Genomic DNA, 20,939 nt, shown 5'->3' with positions numbered 1-20,939 from the left:
TAATATAAATGTGCAGGTCAGTATGTTGTTGACTTAAATAGTAATAAGAGGAATGTGCAAAAATAATGTGCAAAAAGTTGTACAGGGTATTTGAATACCTTCAAATACTTCAAGGAAAGCTACCAAGGGCTACCAAGCCACTTCTGAAACAGAAACATCGTCAGAAGCATCTTACCTGGGCTAAGGAGAAAAAGAACTGGACTGTTGCTCAGTGGTCCAAAGTCGTCTTTTTCAGATAAAAGTAAATTTTGCTTTTCATTTGGAAATCAAGGCCTGACCTGAACCCCATATGGAATCTATGGGGATTTTCAAGAGAAAGATGAGAAACAGTCAATCCAGACGAGCTGAAGGCTCAATAGTGCCTCAGCAGAGCCACAGGCTGATCGCTTCCATGCCACACCTCACTGATGCTGGAATTTGTGCTAAAGGAGCCCCGCCAAAGTATTGAGTGCATAAATGAACATTGAACTTGAACTTGTTTTGTAAATCCTTTTTTTGATTGATCTTAGGACATATTATAATATTTTGAGATACTGGATTTTTGACTTTCTTGAGTTGAAACTTGACTCTCTATCAAAGTTAAAACAAAAAAATGTAATGTTTTACTTTACATGTAATGAATCTAAAATATATGAAAGTTTCACTTTTTTAAATAAGTTACAAGAAAAAATAAACTTTTTCACGATATTAAAATTTTTTGAGATGCACCTGTAAGTATAGGTTTAAACCAAATGCTGTACCATCGATTTTTTTTTTTCCCCACAAGGAGGAGTCTATACGCCCTGGATATCGAGGGAAATCTGTGCTGAGAAACGTTTCTAGCGGCCGCGCGTCATGATTAGCGTCGGCATGTTTACACCCGAACAGATGGCATCTAGCATTTCTTGTCTCAGCCGTTTGTAAGTTCTTTCAGTAGCTGTGGTCTACTAAAAGCCTCAAAGGCATCAGGGCTAAAGTGGAGAGAAAAAAGAAGCGGGTCTTTAGGAAGTTTTATTCGTCCACAGGCATCTTTCCATTCTTTTCTCCTCTTCTTATCGCTAGGAAAGCAGTGAAGTCTTACATTGCTTCTCTTGTTGCCCTTCGACTGAAAATTACTATATTAGTACGAGTATTTTATTTTCTGAGTTGTGTATTCTGAGTTGTGTTGCAGTAAAAAGCGCCAGTAGCTCACTGATTGCAACCATTTGACGTCATCGACGCAGAATGTACTGTGCACATAAAATAATGGCGCCCCCCTATAGTTCAAAAACAATGTTGATTTTTTATTTTTTTTAAATGCATACATTTTCATGGGTTTTATTCTACATATTTAAATAAGAGACATAATTTACGTTATATTATGCTATACATGTCTTAATACCCAGGGATCCCTTTAAGTCCATATAATTTGTGCTGTCATTGATGGAAAAAATAAAAAAAAGTTTACTTATAGTAGTATTTGTAACCGTATAGAAAGACTACAAAGTAACCACAGTTTATCTCAGCGCATGTCTGCTTTGGTGGCGTATCTCGTAAAGATGTCATGCATGTGTGGCAGCGACCCGGGTTCGAATCCTGTCCGCAGTGCCTCCTTCAGCCAATGTCAAATGTCTGCTCCCAATATTCCAGTGATGCTCTCTGGGTAATTGATTTGACTGGTATGCTTGGGGTGTTATTAAAAGGCAATTTCTTATGCTGTGCCATTATTTATAAAGGTTAATTTATTGCATTAGAAGCACACAATAATTATGCCATTAGCACACTTCAAGTTTACTTAGAATGCTATTGCAATGCATTTTAAAGTCACTAAAAGTGAGGGATAGTATGACTTCAGTTTGTTATTAGTGCATGTTCAACACTCTTACAGTGTAATTGAATTGCAATTGTAATGTCACCAAAATACATTTGAAGTTTATGCTGAATGAATTCTGCATTTCAAAAAATTAAATAAAAAGAGTGGATATTTAAAGTGTACTTAAGTATACTTGGAATAGTTCCACTTTAGCACAAACAAGTATATTTATTACAACTTTAGTTGAACTTCAGCACTAAATTTTAAATGGTCAGCCGGGTCCGGGTTGGGTCCCAATATACTGTATAACTTCGGCTCCCGGGTCTGTTTAACATTGTATGTAATACCCGAGTTGATGGGAGAATACTGCACCCGCCAGTGATCAGTGTCAGTCAGCATGCGTAACTTAAAGTTTGTAAAATTAGGATGAGAAAAGTGTGAGCGGGAAATAAGGTAAAAAGAAAAAAAAAACACGTGTTACCTCAGCCGCCAGAAGCAGAGCGTGGGCAGAGTTAACAGCTAACAGAGTGGACAGTGATCATGGATTCCTTCATGAGTGATGTGAAAAAAAAAGCTGAAACAAAACGGAAGAGACACACCTGTTATCGAACATGCACACAGTAGTGTAAAACACTTCTTGTTCTGTGCGTTTTTGGGGGGTTTTTTTGCAAAAAAATAATTGCTCCGAGTCTTTATTACAACCAACAAAAAGTTATTGTAGGTTAAACGCAACAGTCGAAGTTGACTCGAGATGAAAAAAAAAAACTGCGAAATTGCATTAGTCATCAGTCACCGACCGTAACAGCACTTTTAAAGCTGGAATAATGAGTGGATTAAGAAGGCTCTCTACGTCGACAAGAGAGAGGAACAACCTAACATGGATGGAAATTTATTGGCAAGGAGGATTGTAGCCATCGCAGTCAGGGAGAAGGCTAACAGTTAAGGGATTTTTTTTTTTTTTTTTTCGCAAATTGTTTATTGACTTAATACCAGTTTGCTGTGTGATCGGGTGTCGGGTCTGTGTCTTCCCAGCCTGGTTCGGGTCCAACTTTCGAGTAATGGTCGGATCCGCGTCAGGTCCAGGTAGTACATTAAAGGCATTTCTCGGGTCTGCACGGGTTCGGGTCCCAGACCCGGGACCTGAAGTAATAGATTGGGACCCGACCCGGACCCGGCTGACCATTTAAAATATAGACCCGAACCCGTATGGTTCCCGGGTCGGGTCCCGGGTCTCGGGTCCTCCGTGAAGACCTCTATGGCAGAGTCTTAATTTTTATATAGAATATCTCTTTGGTTTTAAGACTTTAGTCTTTGCAACTTCAGGGATCTCATCTATGCACAAACAGCTTGTAACACTCCAAAGAGAAAGGAAAACTTGAAATCGCATCATATGACCCAAAGAATAAAATAAAAGCAGAGAATCACTTACTGCTCTGGACTAGGGTTGGGTACCAAAACCGGTACCAATATGGCACCGGTACCTATGTAACGTATGTACTAGAACCAAATCAGAACGCATTTCGTTGCCATGCCTGAGCAATCGATTTGAAATATTTGTCCTTTGTTTCTCCAAAACGAACGTAAGAAGCATCATCACCGGCACCGCAAGTGAAAAATTATTTCCCGACTGAGAAAATGCAAGTCCAACAAATCTTTGTAGTAATGCGAGTGTGCTGTTTTCACATTCCGACTTAAAAGCACAACTCGGGAAATGAGAGCATCTGAGGAGCGCGTGAATTAAGGATGTTTAACCGTTTAACCGTTAACCGACCGATAAGAATTTTGACCGATTAATACAATCAGTTAAACTGTTTAAAGTCACTTATTTTGTTTTTATTTTTTTTCAGTAATTTATCAAAATATTTTTAAAAGTTTGCTGCATGGTTAAAATAAGCTACGTGTATAAAAATAAAAAGTCTAAAAAAAAATTGAGCGAGAGAGAAACATAAGTCGCCTATAAGTCACATTTTATTATTTCATTCAGAAATAGGCCGACGCGAATTACAAACATTATAATAAACACTGTAAACATAGCTAGGCTATTTTAGTTTCCCTCACTCCACAACAAATCCTTTCAAATAACCGTAGGCTATTTAGAAAAGAACAAGAATTAAAAATGTAAGAAGCTATAGCTATATAAACCACAAACCAAAACAAATTAATTTAGGCTAAAACGAAACTGAAACCAACGTTGGGTCTCTCGTTCGACACATGACAGATTTTGGCTATATTTAATTGAAGGAGGCATGTGCATGTATCTTTACAAAAGCAGTGCAGAGAGCTGCTTCAGAAACGTGCGCGACGCGCCTCATATAAACACAAGCATAGACTAGAGTGGCTGAGATCAACTCCGGTGGCCGTATCAGAGCCACACTGCGCCGCAGATGTGTGCAGTGTAAATTGTCTAAGCATGAATGGCAGGCAAAACCCCTTATACTTTAGATCGGCCACGCATTAAGTGTTTTTTGGAAGTTATAGTACATTGAAGACTGATCATATGACATTTTACGTACACCATGTGACCTGTAATTGCGAAAAAAACATTTCCATTGCAGTTTTGCGAATTATTCCTTCTTTGCATTGCCTGAAAAACCACCTCATGCAGTGTGTAAACTTTTTTGCGATATATGGGCGTTTTTGCGAAATTGACGTGTTTCCATTAGGCGTATTTTCAATTCACAATTTCAATTTGCGCAATTTGAAGGGTGATAGCAACTGGATGTGTGGCGTCCAGTATGAATGAAAAATACATCATGTGTTTAGTGCTAATGGCCAATTATTACCAATTAATAATTGGTAATTTAAAAAAAAATTATTTAATTGTAATAAGTATCGGTTCAGACACCATTTAGGCACCGGTACCGTTTTAAAAGTATCGATTTGGCACCGGTATCGAAAAAACCCAAACGATACCCAACCCTACTCTGGACTGAATAACGTCTATAGCCTTAAGTAGAGATGCACCGATTGACCGGCCAGGGATCGGAATCGGTCGATTTTTCACATGACACATTCACATGTCAGTCTCGCGTCTTGCCAATTCCGAGCCAATCCTTTTATTGCCAGTGGCGCATGCAATGACGTCACAGCCACGCGCACACTCACAGTCGTGTGTAAACACGTCGTTTCGCGTGAGAATGATTTTAATTTTAATTGCATTCAGTGTAAACAGTGACTGATAATGTTTTCATGTAGTGCCAGATGAGCCTTGCACAGGCTGTGAGAGAAACAGCACACACAAAGTAACTCACAGAAATTTATAGATGCATACTGCAGTAGAAAAAAAACAATTTTACAAAATATGATTTAGATGAGCAACATTATATGGCCATGATGTTTCCCCGAACATCAATATCAACACGTATGCAATGTGACACTGATTTTATACAATAGTATTTTAATAAACAAGATGTTAAAATTAAGTTACTTAGATTTTAGACAAAATATTGACTGTTTTTGCTAAATTTTGCTGATGAAAATAGTTCCGATCAGAGCCACAGCAGAACTGTTGTGTGTCTCGGAGCAACACACAGCGTTGTTTCGTTACTGAATGAATCCACGTTTTTGAACGAATAGAGTGAGTCAGTGATTCAGTGGCCCATTCATAATGACAGTCACTTGCCTCATTTCTGAATGAATCAGCTGTTTGAATAAATTGGTTGAATGAATGAATAAATGACTCACTCATTAAAACAGACATTTGCACTTTGTTTAGTCATATTTAAAAGTATCATTGCATTTTTTCAACATTTATTTGTATGTTTAAAAAATATATAAAATATTAATCTTATAAAATTATTAATGCATTTTAAATTTTGCAGTGTAAAGGCATTCATGGCACCTCAGCTTCATCAAACTGTCTGTGTAAAAGCATCTAATGCCACTTCAGATACAGCTTCTGTTTCTTCAGCAGTGGAAAGATAGAGTTTGTTAATTCTAATTTCATTTATATGGTAACAACTCTACAGTTTCTTATTATGCTGAACTGAATGAATTTAAACAAAGAAAGAATTTGATGTGAACGATAACACATTTAATAAGGTTAGGGGAAAAAATTACCATTTATAATCATAGTGGGAATCTGTTTTGTTACATACAGCAACTCATTTTAAGTTAAATATTTCTTCCTGTTTCCAGTCACAGAACACTTTATTTTGAGAGTTGTTTAAGTGAGAGAAAATCTGTAACTTAGTCCACATTGGAGGAATTGTAATGTTTAATTTATTTTATTATGTAAATAATTTTTGCATTGAAATTTGCATAGATTTATGCTGTCAATTATAGTTCTTAGAAAGAAAATCGGAATCGGCAGGCCACACTTCCAAAAAATCGGAAATCGGAATCGGACAAGAAAATTGCAATTGGTGCATCTTTATTAATAAGACATTTCTTTCTTGAATGCTGCTTTTAAATGCTCTAACATAAAGATACACATGGAGGGTTGTGTGCGGCTCACTCAGGGCGGTGTCTCGGCTAGATTACGGCAGTGCCAATCAACAATCGTGGGTGGGGCGGGTAAATTGTGATGTCACACTTTAAAGATTCTGAGATCGCCTTGTTCCGAGATGCTGCTAATGATATATGGAGATTAAAAAAAGGAGCGGGTGGATTTTTATCATTATAGGGTGGTTGTGTACACACACACTGCCAACACACATTTATGTCAAACAACATGAGAATTTTGCATAATAGGTACCCATTAACTTATTTCTTTAAAAGATTCTCATGGCACCCTAGGTGTCTAAGATTGAGATTGGTCTGTAACAATTGGTATTGTTGTATCCATACCTTTCCCCCCATTTATTTGAACTGGTACACTATGTAAATATTATTTATCATTTATTTTCACAGCATTCTTTTCACAGAAAGGCCTTCTGTTGATCCTTTAAATGAAGTTTAGTTAATATTCCTTGTGAACCAACAGCAACATGGACAATCCAAAACGGAAATTAAGATCTGGAAAGGAGATTTCAAAGGACCAAGGTCAACCTAAGAAAAAGGCCAATGATACTGGCACAGAAGATGTTTCATCGGCAACTAAAACTGTTAAAGCATCTGACAATTCAGGATGTATAAATATTGTAGAAGTAAGCGAACATGCTGGGACCGCTACGGTGGAGGACCCGTCCAGAACCGTAGAGTCTAATGAACATGGCTCTCCAGAAACAACTGATGCTTTGGTTTGTTCATTTTGCAACTTTGTTGCAAAAACTAAAACTGCACTGAAAATTCACTCAACAAGGAAACACTCTCATAAAGGAGGTTTACAAAATGACACAGTCTCTGACACCGTTATTGCACCAGGGTTAATTCCATTGCAGAACACACCACAATTACAAGAAAGTGAAAACCGAACACATCTTTCAGAGTTGCAACTGGACAGTACTTCTGTGTCTCTGTCAGAGGAAGACAAACAATCAGATACCTACATGGTTCAAACAGAGTGTGAACATACTCATCAGCTCCTTGTAGATGAGGTTGTAATATCGGAGAAGGTTGCTGATACTTCTGAGGATGGAAGAACCAGTCCCACTCAGATGTTGCTGGAAATAGTTGAGCCCACTTCATGTAGATGTCAGGATGGTGAAGACACAAATGAGACCTGTAAAGATGATGATATGCTAGCAGGCTGCAGTTTTCATTTGGAAAGTAAAGTGAAAAGCAATAAAAATGATGGCATTATTGGACATGCTGAGAATCATAAAAGTCAAAAGCATTCAAAGCCTAATACTCTACATGCATTTTCCTGTTGCGTACATAAAGTCATAGATGGACACAGTCCAGACACGCATATTAAGAGGCAAGATAATACAAAACAAAATGTCTACAATGTCTGTAGCTATTCTTGTGCTTCAAAGTGTGAACATGAGAAGCAGTGCATGAGCAATTTGCACAACCGAAAGATGTTGGAGAATCGGGATTCATTAAAGACAGAGATGACACCTCAAGAATTAGTTTTCCCACCATTGACACATCTGAATGAAGACAAGGCTCAACATCAATGTGACAAGTGCACCTTCACAGCCAACAACTCTGTAATGTTAGCACAGCACATTAAAACGCACCATCCAGTGGAACACCGTTTCCACTGCAGTGCCTGCCATTACTACACCACCACCAAAGAGGCCATGGAGGTTCATCTCTCAGAAGAAGTCCACCAACAGGTGGCGAAAGAGAAAAACATTAGCCCTTTATTTAAAGACTGTGTTGAAAAAATCCTTGTGATTCTTTCAGATCAAAGGGAGGACGAAGACATGAATGAGAGTGACACTCATGAGCAGTGCTCTAAAGAAGCTGGGGAGGATCAGGAAACAGAAAATGTCCTACCAGAGCCAGCCGAAGCTGTAAGGAAAAGTTCTCTTCACAAACGAAAGCGAGGCAGACCAAAGACATCTAATGTGACCGTTTGTAGTCATTGTGGGCTCGTTGCTTCCAATGCCACCAACCTCAATGTCCATATACGACGCAGGCACAGTAGGTTGTACAGCTTTGTTTGTAAGTTGTGCAACTATTACTGTGTAACCAAGGGTGACATGGACCGCCACTGTGAAACTAAAAAACACATCAATAGAATGCAAGCAGCTGGAAGTGAAGGCAGTGGGGTAGTTCTGCTAGATGCTGAGCAGCCAAGACAAGCAAACATAAATGAGGCAGAAATGGGTGACAAAGTATCAATGATTGAGACCCCTATTGATGAAGTGGACATAAATAACTCAAGTGTACCATGTAAGAAAAGCAAGTATGACCTGAGTAACATCTGCTCTCAGTGTGACTTTGTTGCCCACTCGACTCCCTCTCTAGCTCTCCATGTGCGACGCAAACACACAAAAGACTTTGAGTTTGTTTGTTTAGCATGTAGCTACTACACCGTAACCCGTAGAGAGATGTTTAGACACATGGCAACAGAAAAACACAAGCAGAAACGTGAGTGTTACCTGAAAAAACAGAACCAAAGCTTTAATAATGTTCGGGCAACTGTGACCATAAAGACCACCGTTGAAGATCCAGATACAATAACAGGATCAGAAGTGTTCCATGACAGTTCTATTTTGACATCTTCAAGCTCCACAACTAAAGATGAAGATAATTCAGCAAAGATCGGTGAAGATAATTGTGCAAATGAAGATGGAGCAATACAATCTGCTGAAAAGAGTACTTCTGAAGAAAATGAAGAATCCTCAACTAATCCAGCTGAATCAAATGGGTCTGACATGGTCCAGTCAATGACGATGGTGAAAGATGCAATGCTGGAGGATATGAATGAGGAAAATTTGTTTGAAGATGAAATTACTGATATGGGAGATGACAGTCCCTCTAGTGAGAAACACCTTCGAGCAATACAGTTTGATGCATGCATCTATCCCTTAAAAACATTAGCAGAGCACAAGCAGACATCACATGACGAAGAACAAACTATAGATGCATTAAACCAGCAGAGCATCAAAAAGTCTAAAACACTGGTTGGACTTGAGACAAAGACTACCAAACCAATTCCACGTATCCGCTGTGAGGACTGTGGTTTTTTGGCAGATGGCTTAAGTGGACTAAATGTTCATATCTCCATGAAGCATCCATCAAAGGAGAAACATTTCCATTGCTTGCTGTGTGGAAAGTCCTTTTACACAGAGAGTAACCTACAGCAGCACTTAAGCAGTGCAGCACATATGCGCAATGAGCATGGAAGCACTGAAGATCTTCCAGAAGGAGGTGCCAGTTTTAAATGTGTCCGATGCAGTGAGCCCTGCCAAACTGAGCAGGAACTGTTTGTGCATATCAAAGAGAAACATGAGGAACTGCTGAGAGAAGTGAACAAATATGTGCTGGAGGACACAGAGCAGATCAACCGAGAGCGGCAGGAAAACCAGGGCAATGTGTGCAAGTACTGCGGCAAAGTATGCAAGAGCAGCAACTCCATGGCTTTCTTGGCTCACATTCGCACACACACAGGTAAGTCTTCCTATCTTTACCATTACATATTTGCATAAAACCTCTTTAGAATTACAGTTTAGAATGTTCTGTTTGTCAACCTTTAACCGTCAGAATATTTACTAGCAGCATATTACATTTAATTACTTTTGGTAATTATTTGCTTGGTATACTCTTAGGCCATGTACACACTTGCAGCTACTTGCAGCTATTTTTACTCTTGTGTGTGATTTAATATTGATTTGTACACACAGTTACAAGTGAAAAGTGCATTTTACAATTCACCAAGCTGAACTGATTTTATCAGCATAGCCGGTACTGATATGAGGTTACTCCCATCAGCCCTGTGGTCTAAAGCTGACACATACATTATTGTCAAGAGAGAGCATACTGTTTAATAGCATCAACATAAAGAGGATAAAAACACATTTGAGTGTTATTCTTGTATTCTTTACACACACTGAGTGATCCTGTCTACACATTGTTGTCACTGTGTGAAAATGTGCATTTAGAAGATATATGCATTCAAAATTTGCAGTTGGTCACTTGTTCATGCATTTAATATTTTTTAATGACATAAAGTGCACTGTATAGCAGATAGTGAAGGATTCAAAATAAATATGCTTTCCATTTAGCTCAATGTAGTGTGGTTTCGCATTAGTGTCACATGAACCTCTGCAGGACACATATAGTGTGGTCCAAAGACAGGATAGCACAGAATGAATGATATGTACAGTGTCTTGCAAAATTATTATTTATTTCACTTTTTGTTATGTTGCTGCCTTATGTTAAACTGCTTTAAAGTACTTTTTCACATCAATCTACACTCCGTACACCATAATGACAAAGCAAAAAACGGGTTTTTAACATATTTGCAAATTTGATTTAAAATAAAATAAAAAATAAAATAAAAAACTTAAATTATTCCATTGCATAAGTATTCATACCCTTATCCGGGACAGCTGAAATTTAGCTCAGGAGCATTGATATTACATGTATACTTCGAGTGAAGTTAACCTGTGGCAAATTCAATTGAATAAGTATGATTTGGAAAGGCACACACACCTTAATAAAAGGAATAAAATAATCAGAGCAAAAACCAAGCCCTGAGGTAAAAAAAAAAAAAAACAGGATTGCATCAAGCCACACATCTGGGGAAGAGTTCAGAAAAACATTCTGCTGCATTGAAGGTTCACAGAATCATGTAGTTTCTTGTTCCTTAATGGAAGTAGTTTGAAACAACCAGGACTCTTCCTAGAGCAGGCCTCCTGGCCAAACTGAGCAATTAATGGAGAAGTGCTTTGGTTAGAGTAGTGACCAAGAACCTGATGGTCACTCTAGGTGAACTTCATGACCATATGTGGAGAAACCTACAGAAGGACAAAAATCATTCTAACACTCCACCGATCTGGTCTTTAAGGCATTGTGGCAAGACTCAATCCTGTCCTCAGCAAAGACACATGAAAACACACTTGAAATTTGCAAAAAACACCTAAAGGACCCCCAGACTTTGAGAAACAAGATTATTTGGTCTGATGAACCTCAATTCCAAGCATCATGTTTGAAGGAAATCAGGCACTGCTCATCACCTGCAGAGTGCCATCCCAAAAGTAAAGTGTGCTGGTAGAAGCCTCATGCTGTGGGTAGAAGAAAAGCTTAATGCACCAAAATATTGAGAGAGCCTTAATGAAATCCCAGTCCCGAGCATTTAGAGCCTCAGACTGGGCAGAAGGTTCACCTTCCAACAGGACAATGACCCTAAGAAATCAACAAGAGTGGCTTATAGACAACTCTGTGAATGTTCCTGAGTGGCCCAGCCACAGCCTGGGCTTGAACGCAATCAAATATTTCTGGACAAACCAGAAAATGTCTGTCAGCCCCCATCCAACCTGACAAAGCTTGAGAGGTGAAGAGGTGAGGAGAGTAATGGAAGATAATTGCCAAATGCTGATGTGCAAAGCTTTTCGCATCATACCAAAAAGAATTGAGGCTGTAAAGGTGCTTCAACCGAGTACTGAATTAAGGGTATGAATATTTATTCAATGTACTTATTTCAGTTTTTTATTTTTAATACATTTATAAAGTGTGACAATTTTGTTTTTGCTTTGTCATTATGGTGTATGGAGTGTAGATATGGAAAAGTAATTTAAAGCAGTTTAAAATAAGGCAGCAACAAAACAAAACGTGAAAAAATGAATACTTTCGCAAGGCACTGTATATACACATGTATTTTTACAGCACTGTGGAGGAGATCAATAATTATTATTATAATAATCAATAATTAAATACTGCACTGAGAAGTAGAAGAAATAACACAGATGCCATGCACCACTATTAATTACAATATTATGTCTATTACAAGATGTCTCTAATTTAAAATATAGTTTTGATTCAAATTGATGAGGAAAATATAGTGCCCTGAATGTCTCTGCAACTCAGCAAAATTATGCAATTGATGGAAGGCGTATTAGTAAATAAAGGCGTAGTATCAAGCTGTAGTCTATTAAGAACTCTTTTGCTGCAGACTAATAAAATAAATATCAAAATACATAAATGATTTAATGTTTTTTGTTTGTTTGTTGTTTTTGTTTTTTATTAAAAAGCAGTCATTTTTATTTTGTTCTAACAAGTAATCTTAAAGGAACACTCCACTTTTTTTGAAAAAAAAGGCTAATTTTACAACTCCCCTAGAGTTAAATAGTTGAGATTTACCGTTTTCGAATCCATTCAGCCGATCTCCGGGTCTGGCGGTAGCACTTTTAGCGTAGCTTAGCATAGATCACTGAATCTGATTAGACCGTTAGCATCTTGCTCAAATTACCAAAGAGTCTCGATATCTTTCCTATTTAGGTCTAATCAGATTCAATGATTTATGCTAAGCTACGCTAAAAGGGCTACCGCCAGACCCGGAGATCAGGTGAATGGATTAGAAAACGGTAAAACTCAACTGTTTAACTCTTGGGGAGTTGGAAAATGAGCCTATTTTCCAAAAAAGTGGAGTGTTCCTTTAAGCAGACCTCAGAACTCTGGAACCATAATGAAAATAATTCCTCAGAATGAACCATAAAGCATTGTAAAGCATTTAGTTTTTAATCTCTTAGTGCCATCTTCAAATTGCACTTTTTTTTTTTTTTTTATTAAATAAGTATATAGACTATTGTGTGGTATGTTTCAGAGTGAAGCACAGCACTTTGTTCACATGTGAGCAGCTCATGTTTTAATCCAAAGTTTTCATTGCTACGAGTAGTTTTCTACTGTTGTATTTAATGTTTCAACTAGAGGTTGACCGATACTGAATTTTACCAATACCAATAGCTAGGTTGGACCACATTGGCCGATACCGATTAAATGGCCATCTTTAAATATCTACACAAAGGACATAGCATTGAAATTACATATGTATATTGTATGTATAATACACACTTTATTTCTTTCTATTTTAGAACTCTCAATTATCTAATCAAAATAACAAAATATGTTTGTCACACACTGGGCAAAAGCACAGCGCTGCGTCTAGGAGAGCTTATAGGTATCACACACCTGAAGCATCACGTTCAGTTCAAAAGCCAGTCTAAAGCAGTTTATTTAATTACCAAATGGTCAAAAGTTTACATGAAGAATGAACCATGTGGCATCGATGAGTTTGAAGTTCGGTGTTTAAAAAAACTAAACGGAACAAACGGAAAGAGAAAGCGTGATCTACATTATAGTTCTCTTTATTAGAGCCACAAAAAGGCTGAAAAATGCACAATACACAATTTTACAGCCCAGGTTAAAGTCAACGTACAGTGATTGTAATGCAAGGCTAGCATGTCACAAATATAAGCCATATTTTTCTGTGGTCATTAGTATCAGAAGTGTTTTTTTTACTCTTAGAAAGTTTCTGTTCAAACATCAGTAAAACCCCCAAAAAGTTATATGACAGAATAATAATAATATATTACAGAACAGATACAAGATTTCAGCTCCTTCAGTGCTTGGACCCCTGATAATCTTCTACTAAAGAAGATAATGTGAGCAAAAGTTACGCCACCTTATTGTAAATTTAATAGGTTAATAGGTTTTTTGTAGTAATAAAAATGGATTTAAGTGAACAATAGCTTTTAAAATGACTTAAAGTACATATATAATAGCAATGATGCAATAATAATCAGTTAAAATAAAGTATCAAAAGCAAGAAATCATATGGTTTTATTGAACAAAACTGTTAAAATACATAATATATTCTAAACAATAGAGCTAATGTAGATTATGCATTACAACAAAGACCTGCAGGGGCGCCGACGGCCTGACGATTATTTTTACACATTACTGTTTAATATTGACCAAGCACCATTTAATTCAAACGTACACTTAATCTTTAATGTTTGGCCATTTCTTTAGGACAGAAATGCTATAGCCGCTGTAATTAAATGAATATGTGGACATCAAACCGTGTAAACTCAGAGTGAGGGTTTGAGCTTTTATTTTGAAATCGCGATGTATTCTCCTGTGTTTGTGTAGATTTATAAATTATTTACTTTACAAATCTGATGAAACGGCGCACATTGCGTTCCCAGATGAGCGTTATAATAAATACAAACTCAACAACATGCAGAGATGACGCTCCACACATGTAAATAACAGTTTCTGTGGAGCTACTGTGAACAGAGCCATTGTGAGACGCACGTACTTAACTACACGCATGTAAATAATTAAAGCGCATATACTGTGTGAACTGCATTGCATATAATTATTTAATTAAATCATAGCGTTTATGAATTCACAATTATGCTTAATTCAGATTTTTTTAAAATGGGTTTAATATATCATGCAGCCTTGGATAATAGTCTAAAAATGTGTTTTATGGCTTCTCGTCCGTGAAATGCGCCACTTCTGGTCGACCCCGAGACTATTTTCTGCAATTCTCCAGCTTGGTTCTTGGAGAGTCCTTAGCCACTCAAACTCTCCTCCTCACCGTGCATTAGGACGATATAGACACATGTCCTCTTCCAGGCAGATTCATAACATTTTCTATTGATTGGAAATTCTTAATTATTGCCCTGATGGTGGAAATGGGAATTTTCACTGCTCTAGCTCTTTTCTTAAAGCCACTTCACTAATTTGTGAAGCTCAATTATCTTTTGCTGCACATCAGAAATATATTCTTTGGCTTTTCTCGTTGTGATGGCTGGGAATTTGGGCTTTGTTTTCCCTCCTATTTATATTTCTGTGAAACAGGAAGCCATGGCTGGATAATTTCATGTTCATAATCACCCTGGAGTGCTCAAAATTGTGAATATAAATGGGGATATACTTCAGAGATATTTTACTCAGAATTTCTAGGGGTGCCAATAATTGTGTCCAATGTATATTTGAGAAAACAATTTCATAATGATATTTCCCCCCATTTTAAATTCTTATTATCCAATGAAAGGTTAGATTTTTGTGAATTTTTTAAATAAAAGATCAAAAGGATTAACGATGCAGATAAATTTTCACAGCCGCCTTTGATCATATTTACCAAGGATACAGATATATTTGGCCATGACTGTAAGTTATTTCTGCAATTATTTTCATTATAAATTTCATACTTTATTTTAGTATAATTTGAAATATGTTTATGCAATTTGGCTCATTTCAGACTATTAATGTTTAATGTTTGTACAATGAGGAAAAAATGCAAAAAGAAATAAAAATAAAATAATTCAGAGCATGTAACTTTAGTTTGGTAATTATGCATTTATTAGTAATTTATTATTTATTTACTAATAACTATTTTAATCTATTCTACCAGATTATACTGCCAAGCAAAGTAAAATAAACACTCACCATAGGCAGCATGTTAATTCTGACCCTGGAGTCTAGCACAAACTCCAGAAGTAATTTTGTATTTTAAGAAAGATGTTCATGTTGTCATCTCAGAACCTGAGTCTGTTAAGTCTGTTAACTACATTTAAGAAGGCAACTCTGAAATTATCGAACAAAAATAAAAGATCAAATACTTTGTTTCTAAACACTTTAATTACTGAGAACATTTTTAAAAAATGTTAAGCATGTTAAGGAAATTATTTAATTTTAACATAAATCATGGTCTCACCACATGACCACATTTTTTTTAAGGCTACGGCCAATTCCTCTAGATGAAAAAACACAAATATCACTTAATTTTAAATTTTAATATGAATTAATGTGTACACAACATTCTTAATGTTTGAACAATTACAGTAGATATTATTTTTGTATTTTAAAATTGGCCTGTCGAAAATCGTTATATGTCAATGACCCATATATAAAAGAGTAATAATATTTGTGCCTGATTATTTATTAGTTATTTACTGATGTTATTTATTGATGTAGATGTGTATTGATTATTCCCTCCTCACAAGTTGGCTGGTCTTTTCTTAAAGTGATACTGTATTTCACTTACAGTTTACTTACAAATTCTGAAATGAAAATCATTTACTCACCCTCATGTCAATATGATAAAGAAAATTCAATGTCTTTTTATTGTTTTTGTTATTTTTATTTTTTCTCTCTAAAGGATCTAAACCGTTCATGTGCAAGATCTGTAACTTTGCTACTGCTCAGCTCGGTGATGCCCGCAACCATGTTAAGAGACATCTAGGCATGAGAGAGTACAAGTGTCACATCTGTGGGTGAGTTCAAGAGGACATAATTTTTTTTTTATTACAATTATGTCAGCTGAATATTTTACTTCAGTCATTCTTAATTCCAGTCCAGACCACCCCCCCACCACCACCACCACCACTCTGCATGTTTTGTATTTCTCTCTGTAACACCTGATTCAAATCATCAGCTTGTTAGGAAAGAGACTTCATGAACTAAACTGTGTTCTGAATGACACAGTCCCTACACAGGGTTTATACATTGTGTGCCTTTTTAATTATGACATTGAGCCAATTATGTGCTGAAACATTTATATTGTTAAGAAGACACTTTTTGTTAAGCAAGAACCTAAACCAGGGTTCCTCAGTAGGCGGCCCGTGAGAGAAAAATATTTGGCACGCGCTAATTTCAAATAAGATGACATGAAAACTCTACACTGGAATGCGAGCGGCACAGCGCGATGCGACAAAATACAATAAAACCCATTATAATCAGTGATGCTGTCTAATAGGCTACTGCATGTGGCGTGACATGACAAGTGGACACGGAAAACAGATGATTCAAATGTGAATGGAACTATTTTGAGTGAGTGACCAAATACCATCTTTGTTATGGAATATATGTGTTGGTTCACATTGAGTTCACATTTTTAATGTACCACAAGTTTTCTTTAATTTATTTTCAAGATCTGAGGTAAAAATATCTATTGTTGCTTCCAGTATGGCTATAAAGGTCATGCAAAATAATATTCAAACTCACATTAGACACTTGTAACACTGATTAAAGCACATAATCATTACCTGAGATTATCACTGTCATAGTTTGTATGTTGTTTCAACGGCGACGTCATAGAAAATAGAAACCGTTTCGAAAATAGAATCCCATGTCGCTTGCGGTGTGTCGCTTATAGCGGGTGGTTAGGACAAAAACTACATGGAAAGTAGGGTACATTTTATCTCGTTGCGTCACGTCTGGTTGGAACACGGTGTTACAGTTTGATACCCCCCAAAAATTTGAAAGTGTACAAAAAAAGAATAAAAATATTAACACTGACATAATTGAATTTGCAATTAGGGAAACTGGAGAGAACTTCAGAGAAGAGATACAGATGAGCAGGAACAGTTGACTTGATTGGAAGACTTGGAGTTCTAGGTTTTTTTGTGTGTTCATTTGCTTTTAATATTGAACAGGCAAAGTTCTTTAGTTTTTTGTATCTGAATACAAAATGTTCATAATTGTTTGAATAATACAGACAACTGGGGGAAAAAATCGAATATTATCTTGTAATTTTTTTTTTTTAACAACAACTAAAACAGCAGCAACAACAATAATATTAAGAGCAAACTTTTTAGTCAAAACATGGTCAATGGCCCTTGGCTCAGTATTGTTGGCAAAATTTGTCCGTAAGTGAAAACTAATCGAGGAACCCTGGCCTAAACAGTGCAAGGAATTTTGACTTCAAACTTTGAATTAAATTTATGGTAAATTCATAGATTACTTTAGATTCATACCTTTGTGTTGTTTGGTGTACTGTAGGGTAGGGCTGTGTGATTAATCGAAATCGAATCGCAATCGCAATTTGAGACGTTGTGATTTGCTAATCGCAAAGCCTGCGATGTGGACTCGCGATATTACTCTGTTCCAGAGCATATGCATGACTGCCAGCCTTGAGTGATGGTCTTATTAACCAACAGAGTGAGCGCACCTCCGTTCTCCCCGATCAGCACTGCTCTAGCCAACTGCGTAAACGCCCACCATTTAAAAAGGGTCAGATCGAAAGTTAGAACTAAAGAAAAACGTATGTAACTTCAGCTTCGAAATGACAAACAACGAACAAGAAAGGTCATTTGCAAGAGCAGCGTCACAACGCATATCAAGAGCTCCCTTATCGGTTCTGCTTTCAGTACTGGAGAATAAAAGATACATTTTTAGATGTTTTTATTAGTTGGCTACATGAACGTTATCTTACACATTTTATAGCCCGTGTCTCTGAATGCTTCTCATAGTCGCTCCGCTCTGCCCCACGCTGCGCGTCTCACGGACGAGCTGTGTACACGCAGCCTGTCTCGTTATGCTCTTTTATACTCATGGTCTCGCGCCCGGTTCTGCTCCGCAAGTCTCTCACGAGCGCATCTGGCAATATGGACGAGGCCTGAAGCACGCGCGCAACCTATGTCAACTCGCGCCTCGCCCCGCGTTTGAAAGTAAAGTAAGTCTAACTGTTTGCCAATTTCACTTGGATGAAATAAAACATTCAGCACATTTCCCACTTGTTCTTAAAATTCTAAATACTTAAAAATGAATAAATCAGCCCGTGTATCATACTAATACTTTAATAATTGACTAAAGAAATACAATTCTTTATTTATAAAAAATAAACTAATCTTTCCTGTGAAATTCAGTAGTTCTGTAAAAGTAGTAATAACATTATAATCTTCCCTGCAGGAAAAAACAAAACAAACAAAAACAGTAGAACCCCTCCCAAAACACAATAGAAAATGTAATGGATTTAAGGGTTATAATGGGAATGGTATTGGTTTTAATGTAAACTATAATGGTGTCTACTGGTATTTGATGCATTCTATTGGTGGGATGTAATCTATCAGATGGCAACCAATAGAACAACAGTAATTCCTATTGGAATAATGCCCAAAACAAAAAGGAATTTTGTAATGGTTTTTATGGAAACTGTAAGAATTTCTGTGATGGTTTCTATTGTTTGTTTGTTTTTTCAGCAGGGTAACGATACTCATACTGTGCTGCACATTATTGACAATATTGAGCTGAAGCTTGACTTTGCAAATTTAAAATCGCAAAACAAATCGCAATCGCAATGTGTGTCAAAAATATTGCAATTAGATATTTTCCCCAAATCGCACAGCCCTACTGTAGGGGTGACCCCAAATAGTCGACGATTCGATGCTTCGATAGGAGGAGCCTAATTCGACTACCAATCTCACAGCCGAATATTCGCGGGGTGTTATGATCATGCCATTTTGGTAATATGGGGGTGCTCAATGTCTGATTTCACACAGAACTACTGGTTTTCTCCCAATAAGTTAATATACAGCCTATTATGATAATGCTGTAAATAAGAATCTGAAAAGAAAGAAGCTTTAAATATTTTAACATGCGTGAATAAATCCAACCACCCCTACAGATTTAAGCTTCACTTTCCATAATCCGTGACCGACAGAAGCATCTTGGTGGCATGGATTTAAATCTTTAACAAGACTCAAACTGACACAGGCAGAGTGAAAGACTGGATTCTTTTCGATCAGGTAGGGTACAAGTGATTTCAAAACATTTCAGCCGGTTTATATATATCGTGTATATATTATTTATCTCGTATAAAATGCACTTGGTTGAGTTATGCAAAGTGCTTCATTGTAGTACTAGGTTGATTATCTCTTCAGCACGCAGGACAAAAAACAATACAGAATATTAATAACTATGACTGGGACTGTCATATACACATAACATTATAATGAGAACACTATTAAAATAAAACGCTGTGAATTTTTAAAGTTTAGTTGCTGTTTCTCCATGTTGTTGTGTGAAGAACGCGTCCACAAAAGGAGTTCATTCAGAGCCGCGCAGACACGTTTGTGCATATAGCCTATAGTCGTGATATTAACGTCATGTTGTATAAATAACGAAGCGTATTATATATGAGATAAATGAGTTAAATCCCATTGATTAAAAACCTGCTATCATATGCTTCAATCTACTGGTCATCTTCAGCGCACACAGCTCAAAACAGAAATGCAGAACATTAATAACTACTCTCATAATGTTATAATGAGAGCACTATTGTAAAAAAAATTTGTGAATTCTTAGGGTTTCACTGACGTTTAATGTTAACTATCTTTTAATCAAAACATAAAACATTTACCCTGTTTGTATCTGCAAGGCGTCCGTTAGGCTATTTTATGTGTGTGTTAACGTCAGTATTTATGACTGTTGAATGTCTGACTACTTGACTCTTGGTAATGTATTTTGCCCCGCCCCCAAACATATGATTCGAGTTCGAATCTATGATTCGAAAATCCTGATTCAACTATGAAAATCCTTAGTCGGGAACACCCCTAGTGTACTGTATTATTATTTGACACCTTTAAGATATATGTTGTGCAAATATGTGTTTATGTTTACCTGTAAAATAAAAGGTATTGTCTTCCATTAGTGCACATTCATGCTGCCTGTGTAATTTAATGTGTAGTGTTATTGTGTGAGGTTGGGAATCTTCTCTCTGAGTGGTGACTGACAGGAAGACAATGCAGAACAGTTTTTCTCAGGTGAATGCTTTTAATGGGTTAACATAGAGCACACAAAACTTCATCCATAGAAAGCAAAAACAAGGTTATTTCACTTTGTTTGGCAGTTTGAATGAGGTTCTCCAACAAAAAGTAAAAAAAAAAAAACACGTTTTGGAATGGGATGTGAGCATATTGCTGTCTTTAGATTGTTGAAGGCTTCCTTTGCTTTCTCCGTCCATGTCACCATTGTGGAATATCTCAGTAGTTAGCTCTGTAAAAATGTAACCAGGCTAGAGAAATGAATCACAATCTTGTATAGCAGTTGGCAAGGAAATATAATAGTAATTGTCTGAGGAAAGATTTTAATTCTCTTC

The 20,939-nt window shown here is 36.8% G+C and overlaps 1 protein-coding gene across 1 annotated transcript in view; it reads left to right on the top strand.

Moving 5' to 3' along the window:
• znf407 (zinc finger protein 407) overlaps positions 1-20,939 on the top strand; it is a 56,879-nt gene that overhangs the window by 5,340 nt on the left and 30,600 nt on the right. The window contains exons 2-3 of the mRNA XM_079444136.1: positions 6,623-9,718; positions 16,221-16,335. Of these exons, the coding sequence (XP_079300262.1) occupies positions 6,700-9,718; positions 16,221-16,335 (3,134 nt within the window). The 5' untranslated portion in view covers positions 6,623-6,699. The remainder of the gene's footprint in view (positions 1-6,622; positions 9,719-16,220; positions 16,336-20,939) is intronic.

This window comes from Barbus barbus, assembly GCF_936440315.1.
Source record: "Barbus barbus genome assembly, chromosome: 21".
Taxonomy (NCBI): domain Eukaryota; kingdom Metazoa; phylum Chordata; class Actinopteri; order Cypriniformes; family Cyprinidae; genus Barbus; species Barbus barbus.
Note: the sequence above shows the minus strand (reverse complement) of the source record. Positions and strands in the feature narration are given on the sequence as shown.